The following is a 23,164-nucleotide window of genomic DNA, read 5'->3' as shown; positions in this document are numbered from 1 at the left end:
CTTAACCAGTTTCACTTAATCGTTGTTAACACTTGATTTTATGTCTCAATATGAAACGATCTAGTTAGTCACAAGAGAAGTTAAATTTTGAATCATTTAGGCAAAAACTCTTTTGCTTTGGTTTGGATTATTTCTTTAGCCTTTTTCACTTTCTCTTGATATTGAAGAAACCACTCATAGAATGTCTATTACAACTTTTGGTATTTTGTTGGTTTTTTGCTGCTTAACATTGTTATTTTTCATCTCACCTCACAAGATTTTTTAAGAGTGTTTGATATGGTTGATTGGCTAATGGACACATGGAACTTTTGTTGAACCCATTGTTGCAAATCCCGTTTACTAGAAAAGGTATGTTCCCTTTTGTACTCGCACAATACTCTCCTCGTCTCATTTGCTAATGTTGATTTTTAGACTCCTTTCAAATGAAATGCTATGAAGGAACAAGATATGGTATTGTAAAGATTTGAAGTCTAATAGTCTAAGACTATTGTAATGATTCTCCTATGTACTTAAACATCTTATCTCCTACTTTAAACATATTTATCTTTCAGGTAAGTTTTGATGATTTTGTAGGACATTAAGTTTTAGTGATCCTCTCGGACATTAATAAGTTTTTATACCATATATCTTTTTTGTTTTACAAGTCTTTCTAATCCTTTCTTTTTTCATAGTATATAAATATTTAGGCAAGAAATTTTCTAAAATGAAAATCATAAAGATAAATTAAACCAAAGAAAAATCCAATCAAGAAGAATGAGAACATCTCAAAGAAAATATCAATAAAGACCCTTTGTCAAATATTTCTTTGTAAGGTTATTAATGCATTATGATTATGCATTTTATTTTTACTTATGCACCTAAGATCATCAAAGTATTAAATTATTTTACTCTTTTTATTTTTTTAATTTTTTTATATTTTATGAATTAGATGAATTCATGTTTTTATTAAAATCGTGAATATAATAATTCATAAATTTGTTTTTAAGAGTTTTCAAAATTGAATACAAGTTATTAGAGATTCTAAGCCTCAAACTAAGGTATTATATGCACTTTATAATGTGACTGACTGAGTAGAAGAGAACTAATTGAGTTGGTTGGGTAATGATAACCCTAACAACTAGTAGTCAATTGACCGAATGAACCTAGATTGTGTTTAACAATTATGAGTTTTCAATTCTTATTTAAAGGTTTCAAACTTCTTGTATTGATGGGAAAAAAGCTCCAAATCATTATTGAATGTTATTAAGTACTAGGAAGTGTTCTAAAAATGCACTTATATTTCATTTATGTGCACCATTCAATCTTAATTTTATTTGTATCTCATTATGTCAAATTATAAACAAAAAATTGTATTCTTATCAAATCTTTTATTATAGGTTTAGTGAGGTGGACACAAGTGTGGAGGTATCAATTGAAAGTTGCTAAGTATAAGATATCAGGTGGGGAGTTCAAAAGCGAGACAACTTTTAAGAAAAATTATAAATATAAAGTAGTCAATATAAAACTTGAAAACTTGATTTGGAAGTCTTAGTACAATCGAATCTCAAGTTTGACTCAAATCTTTAAAAAGAAAAAGGAAAAAAATTAGGTATAAGAAAAAGAATATGAATCGGTCGTCAATCAAAATAAAAATAAAAATATTTTGAAAGTAAGATATAAATATAAAGATGTAAAAGAAAGTTTTATCTGATTTCAAGAAAATATAATTTTATAATCGTCCTGTAAAAAAAAAAGTTTTTACTTTAAATAAAATAAAAAATTAATCTTACAACTATTAAATCTAGAAAAAGTAATAAAAATTAATCATAAATTGTTCCATTAAAAAAAGACATTTTTTTTATATTATTTAATATGGATATGTTAAGTGAGGGTATTTTGGGCATAAAAAATAGACAAGCTTATGGGACATAAAAATTTAATCATATAAAACTCCAGTTATCGTCTTCACCGTCTCGGGAAACCCTAGTTCGTCAGTTGTTAACAGGTGCTGCTGCTGCTCTCTCTTTCTCTCTCGGTCTCTCTCCGACATCTGATTTTACGTTTACAACTAATTTTATATCTGATGTGTATTGTGAATTGTTTTTACAGGTAGAGTTTTAGCCTTTTAGGTGACATTTGGTGGGCAATGGCTCCTTCGAAAGGTATGTATTTAGCCATTCTCATCCTGTGGAATGCGTGTGTGTATCAGATTATTCCCATTTTTGTGTTCGTGATGCGATTTTCTTGATTTCGAGTTGTTTTTTTTTTTTTTTTTTGGGGTGGGGGGGGGGGGGGGGGGGGGGGGGGAACCTTGACTGGTTCTCGGAATAATGAGTGAAAAACAAGGGTTTATTTTTATTTTAAAACAGAGGAGAGCCAATTTCATAAAAAATTGGGAGTATCATGTAATTTTTAGCAGAAGCGCTTTGCATGTTGTTTGGGTCTTCCTTGGAAAATGCTTCGTCGCAAATTTTAGTTGAGGGTATATGAATGATGTATTAGCTCATCACATTTCCATTACATTTTCATTGTTTAGTTAGTGAGGAATAAGGTTCAATACCATTATTTAAATCAAATTTTTCAAAAAAAGATTTAAGATAGCCTTAATGGAAAAGAAAGATTTCCTTTTTTTTTTTTAAAAAAAAAAAAAACTTATGCATTTATTAGAAATCTTCAGGCATGATCAAGGAACTGATTATCTATCTAAGCTTCTCTGGCAACTCCCTTGTCCACAAAGAAAGTATCGGTTCTCAATTTTGCAAATGATTTATATCATAATGTGTGCTGTGCACAGCAGCAAGTAAGATTGATTTTGATTTCAAAATTGGAACATGGGACTTGAATTAAGTTAAAGGTCCTAATGATTTAATGGAATATATGGTCCAAGACAGAGAAAATAAGCGTGGACTGTGGAGTGCCGCTAAGCCTGTGCAGTTGTGGTTTAAGGCTTTGTTTGTTGAGTTGAGTTGGAGTGTGAAGGAAATAAAATCAAACTGCAGATTTCGGCTGCTACCATTCTATGGGAGAGGAGCAGTTTCGAACTTTAATAGAAGTCACAGGTTACCTTTTGCAGAGCAACATAGAGAATGAGAGGTTCAGGGTTTATTAAACTGTTCTGCTATTGAGAAAGGTGAATGGGAAGGAAGGAAGGAATGACACTTAGTTTTTGAGAAAATCACTTGATCAGTCACAATTTTTCCTTGAAAAGCTTTCTTGATGGTACTCAATGTCATTATTCATGGAAATGTGAAAGACAGATATTTCCTTAACAAATCAAAGAATTTCTTGGTAATTCCTCAAGACCCATTAGGTCTTTTTCTAGCACCTGGGTCTGAATTCTATTTGGAGGCCTGCTAGAGATCATAACCTGTGTAGTGTGGTTAGTTACAGCATGGAAAGCAAACTTTATTTGGTATTATGATTATTAAATAGTCGTTTGAAATAACTATAACGAGTGTCTGATTGCATGACCTGCATATCATTGGTCTACTCGCTATTATATAACTTTAGTGTCCATCTTTTTTGGTAAATAATGATGGTCTGATCCATTTGTTTACTCAGTTGTAAGCCAATGCCATGCAATCTCTTTCTTCTCTGGAGTTAACTCATTTTCTTAGCACCTCTTTACTTTGCCTAGAAAATACCTGGTGTTGATGTTGTTGGACTTTGTTACATCCATAAAAAAATGTTGTTGGACTTTGTTACTAGGCTTAGGGTGATTTTTTCTCAATGCAGTTGAATCCACAAAAAAGACTGACCCAAAAGCCCAGGCCCAAAAGGCTGCCAAGACAGTGAAATCAGGTGGAGGGACTTTTAAGAAGAAAGCCAAGAAAATACGAACATCAGTTACATTTCACCGGCCAAGGACACTGAAGAAGGAAAGAAATCCCAAGTACCCTCGCATTAGTGCCCCTCCCAGGAACAAGCTTGACCAGTACCAGATCCTCAAATATCCCCTCACAACTGAGTCTGCAATGAAGAAAATTGAAGACAACAACACTCTTGTCTTCATTGTTGACATCCGTGCTGACAAAAAGAAGATAAAGGATGCAATGAAGAAAATGTATGACATTCAGACCAAGAAAGTGAATACCTTGATCAGGTAAAGACTTCATTTTGAATCTTCTCAGCAGTTCAATTGAAATTATTGGCATTTTTTTTTCAGTTGCAACAATTCATATGATTATCATTTTTTGTTGGCATATTCTTTTTACTTCTTCCTATATTATTTGATGCATCGTGGTTGATGTGCTTTTAACTCTAAATCCAAATTCTTCTGAGGAATTTTTTTCTTCTCTGTTTTCTTTTTCCTTGTTTGATTTGATGTGTTTGAAGTATCAAATCTGGATTCATTTGATGAGTAACTGTTTTCACCTTTCCTCATATTTTGTGATTTGTGGACAATATCAAATTTTCATTTGAGAAAAATTTCAGCTCTTATGTTATTTTTAAAAATCATACATACATCATGTTTAGGACAAGTAGTTAGTTGCACAGCAAACAACTGCATTTGAAGACACTGTATGAAAATAGTTTATCATGATCTCTTGTTTTGCTGTATTCATCGTGGGAAAGGACTCTATTCCAAGAATACTTTGTGCCTTCAGATGATCTGCAAAAGAAAATGGAAGGGTTTAATTCTTTTGAAATCCATATACATCCCCAGAACTGAATCTACACAGCTCTTAAGATCATAGTGATGCATATTTCTAATTTTGTTCTGTAATTTTTCTTCTTGCTTTAGATGCAGCATTCTAGCTTTCTTATATATATATATATCGAGTTGGTGGTGTTTTCTTTTTCCAGTTTTATACCTTTCCTAAATTTTGTTCTATATATCCTTTTGTCTTTTATTTCAGGCCTGATGGGACAAAGAAAGCATATGTTAGGTTGACGCCAGATTATGATGCTTTGGATGTGGCAAACAAGATTGGTATTATTTAAAATAGTAACCAACCTTTCTAGATTCAAATTATGTCTTTGCTTGAAGTATTTTATATTTTAATTACAATGTCAGTTGAGAACCTTGATCGGAGAGATGAGGCTATAATTACATAAATGGGTTTCTATTGAGTTGCATTTTAGCTGGATGTCTAAGCTGAACCATTGCCCCATTTTTTCTTTTGTTTTTATCCACGCTTCTTTGATGAGGTGCCTGCTCAAATCTTGTCATTCTGGAAGAGACATCTATCCACCTTCCCTAGTGGATGGTAATGCAATTTGTATATGGGGTACTTAATCTGAACTGTGGAGAAATATCCAACTATGGAACCCATCCTACAAAGGCTTTCAAAAGAGTTGATTATTTGGGACCAGGTTTGTTTCTGCAGTGCTTTCAAGTTGAATCATGGTTTGAGCCAGACTACCTTATGAGAATGTATAACTAGTGGATTGTGATCGGCCATTCGTGTGGATGGATTCTTCTGGTCAATATGTTTTGCCTAGACCCAATTTTAGGAACTTATTATTGTTGAGCATCCTGACCTCAGGCCTTTACCAATTCATGAATCGTGGCCATATTCACTAGAATTGTGCGGTGTTTGCCCGCCACTGCTTCTGGGTATCTTTTCATCATGAGTATGGTCCCTGTCCTTGCTCGTTTGCCTGATCGGGCAAATAGGAAGTCCGACTCCCCTTTAAACATGGGAAGAATTAGGGTGAAGGAGACTATCAAATTATAGGAAATTATAGGAATTCATGCAACAAATCTAGCTCAGCAAAATATATTGTTCTCAAGGTCATTTGATTCCTCTATAATGTTCAAAATGTTCTTACTATTGGAAAAATGATTTTTTTTTTGTTTTTTTTTTTCAAAATTAGATTTGAAGAGAGTAGGCTCTTTTGTAGAGAAAGATCAATAAGGTAGTAATTTTTTTTTTGTTCTGTTAAATAAAGACTTACAATCATACTAATATTAAATAACAAAAATAAATAATATTAAAAATATTATTTTATATAGTACATATCTAATTATTATACTAAAATGTATTAAAAATTCGGATGATAATGATAATAATAGTGAAAGAAAGAGAAATAATAATAAAGAAAAAAAGAAAAGACAAAAAAAAAAGGAAGATGTTTTCAATTTTTTATTTTTTGATGAAGAACCTCTTTACTGATAATAAAGTTTTATATCCTCCACCTCAGGACGGCCCAAAGAATAAGTCTCCCTTAAATGTTGAATACAAAATCCCAGTACTTGATAAATCTCATCGTGTTGGTCATGGTTTCTATCCCCTGTAACAAAGATATGAACTTTGCTTCTGATTTCAATCCAACTGGAACCTGGAACTCCCTTCATCCTCTTCTCCCGCATCTCCTTCCTTATCATTGACACGCTCTGCCACCTACCAGCTGCAGAATGTGCGTTGGACAGCATCACATATGATGACACATCTTCAGGGTCCAAAGCCAGTATCTTTCTGGCTGCGAGCTCCCCCAATTCCATATTTGAATGGATCCGGCAGCCGCCAAGCAAGGCTTTCCAAAACCCAATTCCTGGAACAAAAGGCAGTTCATGAAGAAACTTCTCTGCTTCCTTGAAACGCCCAGAGCGTGAGAGTAAATCAACCATACACGCATGGTGCTCAGGCGTTAGCAGGCCGGGCTCCTCTACCCTTGCTTTGTTGAAATATGAATAGCCCTTGTCAACAAGACCGGAATGGTTGCAAGCCAATAATAGGCCGAGAAGAGTAACACTGTTAGGCCTTAGTCCTGTGTCCTGCATTTTCTCGAAGAAATATATGGCTTCCATTCCTCTTCCATGGTTGGCGTAGCCACATATCAAAGCATTCCAAGAGACTATATTTTTCTTGGGAAGTGTATTAAAGACCAAGAGACTCTCTTCCATGCTTCCACATTTTGCGTAGAAGCTAACTAAAGAATTCCCAATAAACACATCAAACTTACCCAAGAACTTAACCGCAGAACCATGAAAGCTTCTGCCCATGCCAAGAGCTGCTATATTGGCAACTGCGCTAATAGCACAAGGAAAAGTACGCTCATTAGGCAGCGTGCCTTCTCTCAGCATCACAACAAAAAGATTCACAGCCTCTTCGTTGTAGCCCATTTGGCTGTACCCACTAATCATTGCATTCCATGAAACTACATTTCTCTCAGGCATCTTCCGGAAAAGTGCAAGAGCATCATCAAACCTCTCTTTCTTCAGGTACCCACGTATTAAAGTTGTGTAAGAAACGACATTGGGCTCGTGGGTATCTTCAAAAGCTTTCTGGGCTTCATTTATACTGGTCAGCTTGGCATAAAAATCGACAACTGCACTACCCACAAACACATTCGACTCAAGGCCCATCTTAATTGCACAAGCATGGAGTTGCCTGCCTGAATTAAGGTCTTGCAGAGCAGTCGATGAGGGAATTACGGTACCAAAGCTGAACTGGTTAGGCTTGATATTCAACGCTAACATCCTTGAGAAGAAATAGATGGCCTCTTCATGATGATGATATCGAGCAAAGCAGCCAATTGTGGCTGTGGCCGACACCACGTCCCAGTTAGGCACTTCATCGAACAATTTACAAGCATCCCATAATGCCTTCGATGCAGAGTATGAGCAAACAATGTCTGGTTCAAGGATAGTGGTTCCTAGTTTGATGGCACGGCCATGAATTCTCTGGCTTTCTTTGAGTTGGTTGCAAGCTAAGGCGTGGGTTTCTCTTTGTGGCTTGAATTTGGCTAGAGAGTGCAAAGTCTTGTAAACAATGGAGTGCATGATGCTATCACAGTAAAAATGGTTACGAGTCCTAGAAAAACATGGAGATTTCATGGAAAATCAATGCAGTAGATCAGATCCTAAACCTAAAGGTGGGTGTTGGGATGGCCTTGTTGAAACTTAAAATACTAAAGCCGTTTTATTTGGGCACATGAGATCACAGTGGCATGGACTCAACAAATTAAATTGGCTTTTGCCCTCTTTCAGAAATCAAATGAGGAAAAAACAATTACTTTTAGTTAGCAGGTTATACAAGAAATGGCAGCCCAGGAGGATGTGGCCGCATGAAAAATAGCCCAACTCACAAATTTAGAGATACGAGAAGACCAAGGGAGAAAGAAGAATATGGAGCTAATAACTGTATAAAGATTTTTGACATGGTGCATCCTAAGAATGCTATGAGAGTTTTGCTTTGTAACATTAATCACGCTAGTTTACATAACAAGAAAACCAGCAATGGATATACAAAAAATAAATATCCAATCAGGACCTAACTATCCCAATTACTAGTTACACCATCATCAATTGATATCCATATTTATAAACAAGGAGAAAAACCAGAAGTTAATACTATCCTTAGAGCCTTCTTCGCTTTCCAGCTGGGATATGATTTTGCATGAAATCACTATCAGTACCATCAGATGATGGGCATCCTCTGTTCAGGAATGAGCCAGAACCATGTGCAGAGGAGGACATTGATGAAGAAGAGTTTTGAAAGTATCCATGAGAGATCTCCAAGTATGAAGTACTCGATGTGCAGTTCAAACTGACAATAGATTTCTGGTCCACGAAACCAGCAGCACCTTCTTCAATTGGAATGGGAATGGCTGGAATTTGCCAATTTTGCATTGGGGGAGGATTTTGCCATCTAGGAAGAGGTCCAGCCAGAAGTAGAGTCTGAAGCAATGGACCTGCTTCTGTTACAGCCTTTAGGAGTCCTCCCTTCTGAGGCAGTGGCTTTCTCTTGACCAGATTGTCAATTACCATGGAAGCTCGATCAATCATGCCTGCTTCAGAAGAGACAATACCCACCGACATAGACCCCCCATAATCAAAAGCTTGTTTGGATGCTCCCAAAGTACCCGAATCAGACATGTCTGTATTAGACAAGTATTGAGTGGGGAGGATTGCGTCTAAAAGGCAATCTAGTGGGTATGGACGATAGGAATGGCAGTAGTATGCCCCTGATAAATTATCAGATTTCTTGAAGCATGAGTTTGCTTTTGCGATTTCTGGAGGAGGAAGGCTTACAGGTTGGGCATGTGGAAGTGTTGGGTGGATTTTAACTGGCCCAGACGGCAAGCCGTTGTTCAGTAGACTCTGCAATTGACCTCTTGCTTCATCTCTTTCTAGGTAAGCTATCTTCAAGAGCTGCAGTAGCTGCTTTATATTCTCCTCACTTCTCATCATCTCCTCTTTTGCTTCTGTTCTCGCCGATTCTAGCTCAAAGGTGGTGCAGAGAAGCTTGTGCTTCAGGTCAAGTATACTCTGTCATAAACACAGATTATAAGACATCTCATGCAAACACAATGGTACGTGATTTCTAGAAAGCAATCAAATATCTTGAATCAGATATATTGCTCTAAGCAGTCAAATACCGAATTAGTTTTATGATAAAGCAATAGATCACAGGCCTCCATCAACAATGACACCTTCTATTCTGTGCTCAACAAGAAGCTATTTTGGTGAGTAATGATTTCCCAGTTCACCCCTCCCAGATTTACTCATCACATAAAAGAGATTAAGTATTCAGGTCAATTGGGCTAAAAGAGACGAGTAACTATTAGTCTTATTTATTTATTTATTTAATATTTTGCATCTTAGACAAATTGGTGAACATGTGAGCTGCAAATTCCGCAAAACCACCATTACAAAGCCCACTGGTTTTGAACAGGGAGAAACAAGCATACACCCTAGTCATGACTCCTGTACAAATTGTGAATCTGTGATTCTATGATTCTATATTCGATTTTTTGGCCTTTTGGAACCATTTTTCTTCATTTTCCTATTAAAGAAAGAAAAGTATATCCGCAATCTCAATAAAATATGAAGATATGTTTCAAAAGAAAGAATATTTTAACATTCTCTTAATAGTTGAAAAAGTAATTTCCAAATGGACAACACCTTTTCTCCTAAACACAAAAAATCTACAATATGAAGGTCTAACAGGATTGAAGAAATCTTTGAAACCCATTCAAGGGGCAAAAGAAACGTAAAAATTCCGGCAAAAAAGCAACTCAATTCCTCGTTAACTGGACAACGAATTCTGAAAGAATCATAGAAGAATTGGACTATCTTATTATTACCGAGAAACCCAATCAGAATCCACTTCCATGCATGACACATACAGCAGAGCACATCAATTCAAGGACAAAGAAAAATGATTAAAATTGCCAAAACCAAATGGCCAAGAAACCCAACTGGAAAGCATAGATGATGGAAAGAAAAAGTTAACTCACCTCTTGAGAAGCCCAAAGGGAAGCCATTCTCTCTCCCTTCACAAAGAATGATGATGGTGGGAGAAAAACTGAAGAGTTTTGAACCGTTCACAGAGGCAAAGAATCTATAAAAGAAAGCGAGGATTTTCTAGAGAAATAACATTAATAGAACCCCGCTTTCGAAGAAAATAAGGAATGTCAAACCCTTCCAAAAATAATTATTTGAAAGCAGAAAGAAATGCGGAGTATTGCCTGACTCTGCCATTTCTTACTTGTAAGAAATTAAAACCCATGAAAAACCCTCCGTACTTCTCGGGATTGTGTCTTCAGCTCATTGTCAGTACAGTTGTCATTTCCCTTGTTGTCAATCCAGTTACATTTCCATGAAAACGAACCATGGAGTAAACTGCGCAGGGAGAATGTTTTTCCCAACTACTTCTCGTTTTCTGTTTGACTTCGCCCTGTTTTCCGTTTTTTTTACTCAATGGAAGGTGACCCAGGATATGATGATTGCAATCTTTTGTACTAGGGTTTGGATTCAAAAGTTTCAGAAAGTAAGATTGAATCTTAATGGAAATGATAAAAAAATTTTCACACCCTACCATGTCGGGGCCTTATGTGCACATATCTTTTCAAGGACTTCCACCCTTGACGCAACTTTGGCCAGCACAAGCGGGCCGTTTCATTTGGAGAAAAGGAGAAAGGAAAAATGAGAAAAATGATGATGACAGAACGATATGTATGTCTTATCCATCAACCCAAACACGCGCTTTCTTTCATCATTAGATCTTTTCTGTCCTTTCATAATCCAAACCCTCGCCCCATGTTTTGGCTTACATGTAAAGTACATACTAAACCTATAGTTGGCTTCATTTTCAATCGAAAAGCACATGCAGATGGTGGTAAAAGTCATCGCCATACCCATCCATGAATGGACGCGTGACACCTGCCCAATTACGACTGCATTGCTCTGTAAGCTTGATGTTGGACCTCTCACTCAGAGACGCCACGTGTTGGTAGAGCCGCAGCTGAAGCGAATGAGAAGTGGTGTTCAACGGTTGGAATGCACTTAGTTTAGGCTGTTAACCACCGTTCAAATGGTCCTATTATTGACTTGGGCCATCTGCAGGTTCACATTTTGAGATGATATAAAAATGGAAGTTGATAACAAGCTTAAAATTGGTTGGGATTGGAACTTTGATTGTGATGGGCTGAGCCACGTGAGACCCAACTAGGAATGCTTGTTGCAGCGTTGGTTGCTTAGAGAATGGGCCCAATAATAACCCATTAGATCTGGGCTTTAGTAAATTACATTAAGATATTGGGGCATTTCATCAGTATCAAGCCCAATAACCCAGAATAGGCAAGGCTCAAACCACTGAGAAGGAATGTTTTTTATTCTATTTTTTTTTTTTTAAGAAACTTTTGTTTGGTTAATCCAGATGTTCTAAAAGTAGGATTTGAGGATTTATATGGATATTAAAAATATTTTATCTTAATGCCTTCCTATTAAACAAGAGACCAAATAAGTATTTTCTTAATCATGATACCATTGGATGATAAAGAATAAATCATGACCATCTATTATGATACCATTGGATGATCCATTATACTATCCATGAAGATTAAACATTTCCAATATGTCACTTTATGTACATTCAAATTCTTCAATGATGTATTTGATACCGACATTAGTGAATGCATTGTGCTGAATATGCTAAACACATAATCGAAGATAAGAATTTGAAAATATCCTCTAATGGCTTTACACATTGTTTTGTCCCCATTAATAATAACAAAAAGGGGCTTCTTATTATTCATTACATCCAAAAATGTCTCCAAAACCCATGTATAACTACTAACAATCTCATTTACTAATAATGCACATCCAAACAATATAGTTTGATGGTGATGGTTAATGTCAACTAGTATGACCAATGGTTTTCAATAAGCATTAGTTCGATAAGTAGTATCAAATGCTAAAACATCTCCAATACAAGTGTAATCCAATCTACTTATAGAATCTGCCCAAAACAGGTTTGTTAGATCGTTGTCTTCACCAACATTCTACTTGTAATAAAATAATTGATTCATTTAAGTCTTTCCACACAAGTAAGTCATAACACATTTTGTATCACCATCTCTCATTTGAACTCTATGATCAGAATCAATATGGTTATGTAGATATTTTTTTTGTAAAGTCAACATTACTATATCCACCTAATTGTTGCACCATGTAATCCATAATTTGGCTAGTTCTCAGGTCAACATCACACATTGCACTCAATTGAGCCTTATTTGCATTCTTCATAACCATGTGGGATTGAAGGAATTGGGTATTCTTTTGTTCCACCAAAGGATGATTTTGATTGGCCATAAACTCTTTCACAATTCACTTGTTTAATTGTTTATTAAACACAATATGAAATGTTGCCTCACAACAAACTCTAGTTATTGCCTTCAGTTCTCATTTTGGATTTTCATTCTCCAAACATACTCATTGTCGATATCCTTCTTTTGAGCAAACCCACTTACAAGATATTATATTTTGATTTATTTCGTTTCACATAATCCTTTTTAACATTGAATCCAATAACTTTTGCATATAAATTATAAAATTCTTTCACTCTTTATTGAGCTTAACTCCATTTTTCATACATCTTCAAGTGTTAAACCATTCACAATCTTCTCTGACTCATCAAACTTGGTTTTCACATTGTTATCATATTGGTAATCAAATTCTTCATCATTCAAATTGATGATGGATTCATTTCCTTTACTTTCGTCCATCATATCCGTGAAGTAATTGAAATATAAAAGAAAGAGTAGTTAGAAAATTATATCATTTGGTCATATTTGTTATCAATTTGGTTTTAAAACAATAAATAAGGGTAGTTGGTAGGTTTTCTTAAATAAATGGTAGGTATTTCATTAAATAATAAATTATATTTTATATTTAATAATAAATTATAAAAAATTATAATATTTAGATATATATGATATGATTAGTAGGTCACCTTTATAGATTTGATAAGTTTTTTTTTAATTTTTTAATTACATATCCGCGTAGACATTTTATAAGTAGGTCAAATGTGGTTGGGGAACCGAAAATAAATGGTGGGTACCAAACCCTCAAACCTATCTTCATAGGAATCAAGAAAAACATGCGGTTTTGTTTGGACGGGAAATTGGGAAGCATTCCAATGAGGAAATTCCCAGCCTAACCTCGCACGCTGGACACGTTGACAGGCATGGACCCATCATTTGCGGGTGCCTTGAGTGGCATTACATTCCCACCACCACTAGGGCCACCAAGTGCCTCCGTATCCATTCATCCGCGTCTATCTTATAGAGCTTAGCTTAAAAAATTACAAATTAATATTAATATGGGATCGAGAAGCATGCAATTTGTAAGACAAAGAAAAGTGATGAATTAGGCGACAGGAGGACCATTCTTACAACTAGATGCAGCTGAATTTCTAGGTTCAATTGATGAAGATTGATGTCTTTTCTTCCCATATTAGACACTGGCATCATCCACCACCGCGTGAGCCATCCGAACCATATTTACACCGTCTTTGGCAGTGGGACCTTAGCCCACCCCATTTTTCTCCAACCAAGAGGCTTTAGGTAACGAGTCAATTAATCACACCGAGTCACCGACGGCATCCCTTGGTTTTCCTTCCTCTCCCTTTGTTTTGATGCTGACAATCATCTGGTGGAAGACTCCAGATTTGCTATCAAAGACTCAAAAACAAGGACACTTGTCTGCATGACAAATGTTCATCCCAAAATTCCATTCTAGATGTAGGTTTTCGTGAGAATAGGATTGAATTTTCTGTCAAGTACCTGTCTCAGAAGTTTGAATTTCACTGGATCATTAATGTCTTCAGATAAAATTAGACAAGACATTATCCTAATCTTATCTATACTGAATGTGAATCATCATATTGCAATCCTTATAAAATCACTGTAGTCATTGAAATTTTTTGGCAAGTCTTAGTTGCAAGTTTGTTCACAATTTCTCGGCTTATCGAGGCATTGACTCTGATATCAAATTGACAATGAAACATTTTTGAATTCACATTTTAATAAGGATAAGAGTTATCCCATAGACATCCGAATGACAACAATTCAATTTGTTAAGGCCAACAATAGTATACATGAAATTTTATGTTATGAAATGAGCGATGTACTAAAATAAATACCCATTGGCATGAGTTGACTAGTTAAAATGATTTCATATGCATAAATGAAAGCACCATTAATTCAATTTGTTTCTATATATTTTTAAGTAAATAATTTTTTATTCTGATGTGATTGTATGTGAATGTGAGTTCAGCACCTCCGAAATTTTCCATGATTTTTAGTGCCTTATTTATGGGTTAGTTGGCTGTATTTATGGCTGACAGAGGCCCTATTTGAATTAATCCCCTAAACCTCAGCTGTGACATAGGACGAGCCTTGTTGAACCCAAGTCTGTTGGCATGTGCTTTGTATCATGTCTTAAGCCCCAAAATATGGGATTTTGGGGCAACATGTACAACTGCCAAAGAGACCAGCCTTCCACCCTTTGCTTTTCTCTAGCATAATATAATACACCGTATCTTCCCTTCTTCAGATTAATCTAGACAATTCTCCAGTCTCAATTAATTGTGGATTCAACACTGCGACCCTTTGAATGTTCTTGGCGGAGTCCAATACATAGTTTTGATTTATCCATAAGATTAGTTCTAGCCTTCTAGGATCGTTCAATTTTGATATGTGAAGATGTGAATCGGAGGCTTCAAGGTCATCCAACCGGGTCCTCTTTTCTGAGTCTGTCATGTCAGGAGAACACGTGGAGCAGCAGGGGATGTCCGTGGATGCCAAGTAATTCAACTTTCTTGCTTGTTGCTTCTATTGTTTTCCTGGGTTTTAAGTATTTGTTACTTCTCGATGATAGTCAATTAGGCGTAGGATGATATTAATTTCCTTTTTGGTTGTGGACTCTGGTCTTTGAGCAGAAGAGACATGGAAGAGGAAAGACTCGATTTGATCAGCAAGCTGCCTCCTGAGATCCTGGGCCGCATAGTGTCGCTTCTTCCATTGAAACAGGCGGTGAGGACTAGCTCTCTTTCAACTCCATGGAGGAGCCTCTGGGCACCACTCCAAGTGGATTTGTACTTTGCTTCAGATCAAATGACTGGTCAGGAAGCTAGCAAAGAGGCAGCACAAGTTATGGCTACTTTCTTGCGGTCTTGTCAGAGACCACAGCAATGGAAATTCCGCCTAGGCCTTCAGAAAAACAAGCAAGAGCCCTCCAAAACGGTCCAACAACTGCTTGTCTTGGCTACCATGGGGGTAGATAAGGAGCTCCACCTTAACTTCTGTGATGGAGAACAAGTGCCCAATGTTTTCCAATTGACACTGGGGCTGACTACAAAGACATCCGGTCTTTCTTCTCTCAAGTCTCTCCATCTTAGATCAGTTACTCTTTTTGCTGAAAACTTGGTCTCCACTTTGTTCTCCAATTGTCTGCTTCTCGAAAACCTGAAGCTTGAAAATTGCAGTGGATTGCAAAGCATCAATATTGAAGCGGGGAACTATCTAGAGAGCTTCACGGTGACTAATTGTCCCGATATGGTTAACATTAAAGTTTCTGCACCCAATCTCGAATCTTTCAAGTATCAGGGAGTTCTTCCTTTGATTCAGCTGAAAAACACTTCAAACTTGATTGACGTGGTGCTCAATTTAAGGGATGGCCTAGGCTACACCGAGTTCGACTGCGAGGAACTCCTATATCTCCTAGCCTCTCTCAAGGAAGTTGAGATTCTCACCATAAGTGGCTGGCTTCTTGAGGTATGCGCCTTTAATTTGTCTATCTAATCCTAACAAGAGTTCCTTTAAATCAAATTGTCTTTGGGCTCTTCTCCTGATATTTGTCTTGTTGCTTCCAAAGTGGATGTGCTCAGCAGGAGTGATTTTCGGGCAGCTTCAATTCAGATTCAACAAATTAAAGGAATTACGGTGGATTGATTCTTTGATGAACAGAACCAAGAGGGATTCACTGGCTTGTTTCCTAAACAGCACTCCTTCCTTGGAAAAGTTGTACATTGAGGTAACTATTTTCCTTCTTTGCTATTGGTTTCACTTAATTTGTGCGCTTACTTCTTTCAATATAAACAAATATGCAGATTGATCAAAGTCTCAGTTCCATCCCCCATCCCTTTTTTCACCATTACTGGCATGAGCCTCACCTCTGGATGGATTATAAAACCGTGAAATGCAATGCATCACAGCTTGTAGTCCTAAAATCGGTGAGGTTGGTGGGCTTCACAAACGAAGAGGATGAATTACTATTGATGGATCTTTTGCTGAAGAAGGCAGTCACCCTCAAGTCCATGACTGTAACATCACCCGAGAATCATCCGTGGAGTGTTGCAAAGGTCCCTCTGACTCAGCTAAAGCAGACGTCCAGAAGCTGCGTAAAGCAAATGGTGGTTTCGGCTACAAACAAGGAATACTGTTTTAGATTTACGGGAGAAGATAACAGTTGCTCATGTGAGGGTTGTATCTAAAAATTTGAGGCTTTCCTTCCCTCAAGTGTTTGAGGGAAGAAATTTTAATGCTATGTACATAAAACTTTCTTCGAAGTTTGTTCAATTGTATACCAATTCGGTGGTCCTATACTTCCCAATCATATTTTATAAGACATTTTGAATGTATTTGATAATGATTTTAAAGAATGTTTATTATATTTTTAGAATTTAGAATTTTTTATTTTTTTAGTGTTAAAAAGATCCTAAATATTCCCTAAAATCATTACTGAATAATGAATTCTTAATTATTAAATAAATAGATTCATTGAAAGGAAGTTTATTAGTATGAGTTGGAAATGGTTTTATGAGCAAGTGGTTATTATAAAGGCTTGGTTCAAATCTATGCAACTTCTAGAAGGCAAAAGAATCGAAAAATAGGGAATCACTAATATAAAATCAAATAAATAGTGAAACATAGGTAAAAGTTGCATTGGATGCTTGAATTTGGTAATAAAAGTCAACCCATGACTTAGTTGAAATGTTGAAATATAAAAAATGGTTATTAGATTGTAAAGTCTGAATTAGTTTTATTGTATTTTATTTACGATGCTTTCTACAAAAAAATTTTGTATGATCAATAACGAGTTTGCCCTAATTATATATTTAATCATATCATGTTAGTATGACCATAATTAAAAACAATTTTTTTTAGAGTTTCATCATTTTAACTCTTTATTTTTTATTAATGAATTATTAAACTTTTATACTCTTCGTAAATGTAGGGATCACACTTATCACTGAATTATATTAAAAATTTTATATTTTTCTTTATTTTTTTTTATCATATTTATATATAATTTTGGTTGATATTTAGTGCCAAAAACTCTTAGGATTTACATAGTAATATTTGTTCTCTAAAATGCATCATCGAAATTAAGATACATAACAATTATAAAACAACGAACCTCAATTACAATGTGAGGCTCTACTTGATTGTCAGAACCTTTTCCATATAGACAAAAAAAGAAAAAAAAACTAATAGAACCCAATTAATTAAACCACCATAGCATGAGTAAAATATAATAACTTTAAAACTTAGTATTAATTATAGACAACCGGAGAAGATTAGTGTTTATAAATGATTGACCTACAAGTTGTTACGAGGGCGAGACAGGCTGGAGTTCCCTTAAAAAAGGGAAGCTAGACCTTTATTTCCACCGGCCTTGATGGAAGAGGTCGACAAAAAGGGAAATAATAAAAAACAGGAGTGTGAGAGAGGCTTCATTTCTTTCATATTTAATTTACTCACGTCATCTTGCATGTTTACTACATAAGGGGTGCCAGTAGGGTAGGTTTGGGTGATTTGGGACAGATGGCCCATTCCAACCACGTTCAAAATAATTCTTATTTTCGTTACATTTAAAAAATTAAATGAAATAGTATAAGTATGATATTTTAAATTTTTTAAAAATTATTTTTAAATTTTTTAATTACATTAAAATAAATATATTCTTATAAATAATTAAAATATTATAATTTTTTATGAATTAAATTTGATTGATTGATGGTAAAGAGAAGATAAGAAATTTAAATATGAAAAAAAAAAAATTGAAATTAAATAGTGTAGAAGTATAAGGTTTTGGAATGGCAGCAATAGGATAAAATAAATTATATAAGTAAGATTTCAGATATTTAATACGAGGATGTTGGAGATTAAAATGTATAGAAATAAAAATGAAAAACATCGGCTTTTGGGTGGCGTAGATTCCAAGTCAACAGCGTATATATATTTTAAGTTTTTTACTTTTTATTTTAAAAAACATCGGCTATATTTTTATTTCACTTGCTCTAAACCTTGGGATGCGTGACATATGTTCCATATTTTAGTCACTCATCCATTCGAGTTGACCGATTCGCATGATTTGCCAATTTAAATTAAGGTGGACAGAGTATCCAATGCGATTTCAAGCGGGAATTTTTTTATTTTTAGAATCTTATCATGACTTGCTTTCTCTGTACCTCTCATTTTTAGGCTTTTGGCTTTTGACAAAATGAGAGGTACGGGCCTCAATGCTAATGTAATCAAAGCCCAATTCAATGTCTTTGGTAGTTGCATTACTTTATGAGTTTTGGATTGTTGGAAAGATTTAGAAATCAATCAAATCATTTTTTTTGTCTAAAGAACGATAGAAAATGATGCATTCAAAGAAAAGGAAATGCGTGGCTTTTTTTTATAATTGTATGGTGAATTTAAAATTAATTTTTTAAAATACAGTACAATAAAAAATATTTTTAAATCTATGACATTTTTTACCACTTTGAAAGATGTCTTTTGAAAATACATATTCTATAATTTTTATACCAATAATACACGTTCAAATGAATTGAATTTACATTGAAAGTGTTTTTTAAGAGACATCTTCCACAATTTTTATATCAATAATACATGTTAAAAAAATTTGAATTTACATTAAAAGTATCTCTTCAAAGATATCTTTTACAATTCTATAAAATCGAATTTATATTAAAAATATTTTTTAAAGAAACATTTTTCACAATTTCTATATCATTTGCATAATAAAAAAAATTGAATTTATACTAAAGACACTTTCTACAATTTCACAAAATTAAATTTATATTGAAGGTGTTTCTTGAAGAAACATCTTCAACAATTCTTGTGTCAATAATTAATTGAAATAATTGAATTTATACTAAAAAAAATATTTTCAAAAGACACCTTCCACAATTTTATAAAATTAAATTTATATTGAAAGGTTTTCTTTTAAGAGACACTTTTAGTATAAATTTAATTTTTTTCGATAGATGACTAATATAAATTCAATTTCGTGAAATTGTAGAAACGTTTTCAATGTAAATTCAATTTTTTTTTTCATTATGTAAGTGATATGAAAATCATCGAAAATGTCTCTTTAAGAGACACATTTAGTATAAATTCGATTTTATGGTATTGTGGAAAAGATATTTCTTTAGTATAAATTTAAAATTTTTTTAACGTGTATAATTAATAAAAAAATTATGGAAAAATGTCTTTTAAATAAATATTTTTAGTATAAATTCAATTTTATGGAATTATGGATAATAATATATAATAGAGAAGAAGAGAGAGAATTGAGAAAGTTGAAAAAATTGGAAAAAGTAAAAATTTCTTTTTTGCTTAGGATGCATATTATAAGAGATAAGAAGTTTTTTTTATAGGTTCTCCAAATGACTTCTATTAATATTCTCATTAATGAATATTAATGGAATTCATAAATAATATTAATGGTTTTTATTAATAAGTATTAATAGAATTCATAAATAATATGTAATTAACATTTATTATAATTAATACGGTGACATTCATTATTTTTATAACAAAATAAAAAATTGCTAGTCGGCTTTCCTATTTTATTTTTTTACGAAGTTGTCCCTACAATTTTAATTTCATAAGCTGCAACTCGCATGTATTCAGTCACCTCAGCACTAATCTGATCCAAGTCGGCTTTCGGTATTACAAAAGTTGAATACAGCTAGTTGGAAATTCAAATGGTTGAGGTATCTCACTTTTCGATATAAAGATGCAGTCTGGGGCTGATAAATCATTAGTGAACATGGAGAAGGAAGAGCCAACTGACCTTATTAGCAGTTTGCCCCAAGAAATTATCCGTTGCATTGTTTCACTCCTCCCATTGAAAGATGCAGCTAGAACTAGCGTTCTTTCCGGTCTATAGAGAAGCCTTTGGGCGCCTACCCATGTCAATTTTGATTTTGATTTTGATCGAGTCACCAGTCATGAAGCTAGCGAAGATGTCATTCGAGCTTTGGGTAGATTCTTATCTTCCCAGAATGGGTTGTTGAGGCTTTGTGTTGGCTTTCTCAAAGGCAGAGGAGATTGCTTGATAATGGAGGATGGATGGGTTATTTTGGCTACAAAGGTGGACCTCAACTTCTCTGGTGGGGGACATACCACGTGGGTAAGAGATTTCCGTTTGAAGTTGGATGTGGGTCCTCCATGTCCAGTCCACAAGATTTCACAAGCCTCTTGCTTTGCGTCTCTCAAGAATCTCCATTTTGAATCCGTTTCGTTTCTGGCCGAGGACATAGTTCCAGCTTTGTTCTCTAATTGCCTGCTTCTTGAGAGCTTGAGGTTTGTGAAATGCAGGGATCTGCGGAGCATAGATGTTGAAGCGGCTTCTTCTTTCCGTAGTTTTGAAATGGTGGATTGTCCAAACGTGGCCAGCATCACTCTTTCTGCACCTAATCTCAAATCATTCCGGTACGGTGGGATTCTTCCCTCCATTCAAATAAATAAGGGTTCCAACTTGGTGGATTCTATCCTTGATTTCATACAAAGCCCAGCCAATTATGAGTTCGACACGGAGCAACTTATCTCTCTTCTTGCAGATCTTAAGGAGGTTGAGATTCTTACTCTCAGTGGCTGGCTTCTCCAGGTACTCTAATCTTATGATAAATTTAATAGTCCTTCATATATACATACTGATGATTCACTTTTTAACTTCTCTTTGTCCTTCCACCCCAAAGTGCTTGTGCTTGGCAGGAGTTATATTCAATAAGCTTGACTTCCAATTCAACAAGTTAAAGGAACTATGGTGGAAGGGCTCTTCCATGGACAGAGAGAAGAGGGATTCCATGTCTTGCTTCTTAAACATCACTCCATCTTTAGAGAGGCTATTCATAGATGTAAGTTCCTGTCTGCAAAGATATACTGTAGACTCAGCCTGTAGTTGGCATGAATATTTATTAATTTAAACTATATATATATATATATGCAGATTGAACCGCAGCTCCGGTCAATTCCTACTCCAATTTTTCACCAGTACTGGCATGAGCCTCATCTCTGGATGGACTACGCAACTGTTAAGTCTAATGCTTCACCACTCAAGCACCTTAGTATGGTATCCATTTCAGGGTTCACAAGAAAATTAGATGAGGTGATATTAATGGATCTTCTGTTCGAGAAGGCAGTTATTCTCCAGAGGATGATTGTAAAGTCGAGGGAGAATAACTGTTGGCGGGTGGTAAAGATTCCCAAGAGTCCGATGCACCAAGCATGGAGAAGGCAGTGGACATTTTCAGTTGCATCTCAAGAAAATAAGTATTTGTATGGGTTTATAGAAGACGATTGCAGTCACCCATCTCCAAAACATGGCGAGATGTGTAAGTAGGCTGTGTTGGTGTTCATACCGTATGGAAACAGAGTCAATTTGGGATATAACACTAAATTACAGGCACGCCCCCAAGGTGATGGTTTTCTTGCAACGACTAGTGTCCATGACTGTAATATCACCTGAGAATCATTCATGGAGTGTTGCAAAGGTCCCTCTGAGCCAGCTAAAGCAGACGTCCAGAAGCTTCCCAAAGCAAATGGTGGTTTCAGCTTCAAACAAGTAATTTTTTAGATTTGCGGGATAAGATAACAGTTGCTCATGTTAAGGTTGTATGTAAAAATTTGAGACTTCTCTTCAGTGTCTAATGGAAAAAATCTTAATGCCATGTATATAAAATATAAAACTTCTTGTGGATTGATAGATCAGCTTGATTTCTTCAATTGCATACCAATTTGGTAGCTCTGCTATACTTTCTCTGAGAATGAAAGTAGTTGGAAATGTTTTTGATAGCAAGTAGTTGTCATAATACACTGAGCTCCAGCATATTATAAAGGCCCAGTTCAAAACTATGCAAGCTCTAAAAGGAAAAAGAATCTGTTTGGAAGCTGAGAAAAACAGGCCACGACCAATATAAAATCTAAGAAATAATGAAACATATGGAAAAGTTCCATTGGGTCCATAAATTTGGTGCAAAAAGCCCTTATGGCTTGACGTAGTTGTAAGAAATATTGAAATACAGGAAAATGTTGTATTGTCTCAAAAACACAAAGTAAATTTATACTATCCGCACAAGAGTCTTATATTTTATACAAAAAAATTTTACTTCTAAAAATAACAAATAAAAAATATAACTTTGATTTTATGAGCTGCAACTTGCATGTAGTCAAGTCACCTCAGCGCTAACCTAATCCAAGTGGCCTTTCGGTATTACAAAAGTTGAATTTGGAAATTCAAATGGTTGAGGTCTAGACCACAAGATTTCAGAAGCCTCTCGCTTGACTTTCAATTCAACAAGTTAAAGGAACTATGGTGGAAGGGCCCTTCCATGGACAGAGAGACGAGGGATTCCATGTCTTGCTTCTTAAACATCACTCCATCTTTAGAAAGGTTATTCATAGATGTAAGTTCCTGTCTGCAACGATGTACTGTAGACTCATCTTGTAGTTGACATGAATATTTATTAATTTAAACTGTATTTATAATATATGCAGATTGAACCGCAGCTCCAGTCAATTTCGACTCCAATTTTTCACCAGTACTGGCATGAGCCTCATCTCTGGATGGACTACGCAACTGTTAAGTTTAATGCTTCACCACTCAAGCACCTTAGTATAGTATCCATTGCAGGGTTAGAAGGCAGTTGTTCTC

The 23,164-nt window shown here is 35.1% G+C and overlaps 4 protein-coding genes across 5 annotated transcripts; 3 read left to right on the top strand and 1 right to left on the bottom strand.

Annotated features, from left to right (window-relative positions):
• The first annotated feature begins 1,868 nt into the window (after window positions 1–1,868).
• Window positions 1,869–5,063, top strand: LOC100246504 (large ribosomal subunit protein uL23). Its single transcript, XM_002278150.4, has 4 exons — window positions 1,869–1,984; window positions 2,089–2,141; window positions 3,715–4,081; window positions 4,839–5,063. The coding sequence occupies exons 2-4, from the start codon at window positions 2,126–2,128 to the stop codon at window positions 4,921–4,923; spliced, it is 468 nt and encodes a 155-aa protein (XP_002278186.1). The 5' UTR covers window positions 1,869–1,984; window positions 2,089–2,125; the 3' UTR covers window positions 4,924–5,063.
• Window positions 5,064–6,056: 993 nt separating this feature from the next.
• LOC100265489 (pentatricopeptide repeat-containing protein At5g42450, mitochondrial) lies at window positions 6,057–10,889 on the bottom strand. Of its 2 annotated transcripts, none has more exons than XM_019221437.2 (2): window positions 9,307–10,889; window positions 6,057–9,196 (listed from the first exon to the last, which is right to left on the bottom strand). In XM_019221437.2, the coding sequence occupies exon 2, from the start codon at window positions 7,760–7,762 to the stop codon at window positions 6,092–6,094; it is 1,671 nt and encodes a 556-aa protein (XP_019076982.1). In that variant the 5' UTR covers window positions 7,763–9,196; window positions 9,307–10,889; the 3' UTR covers window positions 6,057–6,091. The 2 variants fall into 2 exon arrangements, with proteins under 2 accessions (XP_019076982.1, XP_010653710.1); XM_010655408.3 differs by having other exon boundaries at window positions 10,168–10,882.
• Window positions 10,890–14,585: 3,696 nt separating this feature from the next.
• Window positions 14,586–16,871, top strand: LOC100255195 (F-box protein At2g39490). The gene is made up of 4 exons (XM_010655203.3): window positions 14,586–15,018; window positions 15,153–15,987; window positions 16,088–16,246; window positions 16,323–16,871. Exons 1-4 carry the CDS (start codon window positions 14,972–14,974, stop codon window positions 16,704–16,706), a joined length of 1,425 nt encoding a protein of 474 aa, XP_010653505.1. The 5' UTR covers window positions 14,586–14,971; the 3' UTR covers window positions 16,707–16,871.
• A 3,235-nt stretch (window positions 16,872–20,106) lies between these two features.
• Window positions 20,107–22,254, top strand: LOC104880048 (F-box protein At2g39490). The gene is made up of 3 exons (XM_010655204.3): window positions 20,107–21,118; window positions 21,210–21,368; window positions 21,461–22,254. The coding sequence occupies exons 1-3, from the start codon at window positions 20,570–20,572 to the stop codon at window positions 21,851–21,853; spliced, it is 1,101 nt and encodes a 366-aa protein (XP_010653506.1). The 5' UTR covers window positions 20,107–20,569; the 3' UTR covers window positions 21,854–22,254.
• Window positions 22,255–23,164: the final 910 nt, after the last annotated feature.

This window comes from Vitis vinifera, chromosome 8 (assembly GCF_030704535.1).
Source record: "Vitis vinifera cultivar Pinot Noir 40024 chromosome 8, ASM3070453v1".
Lineage (NCBI taxonomy): Eukaryota > Viridiplantae > Streptophyta > Magnoliopsida > Vitales > Vitaceae > Vitis > Vitis vinifera.
This window is presented reverse-complemented; position numbering and strand designations above follow the sequence as displayed.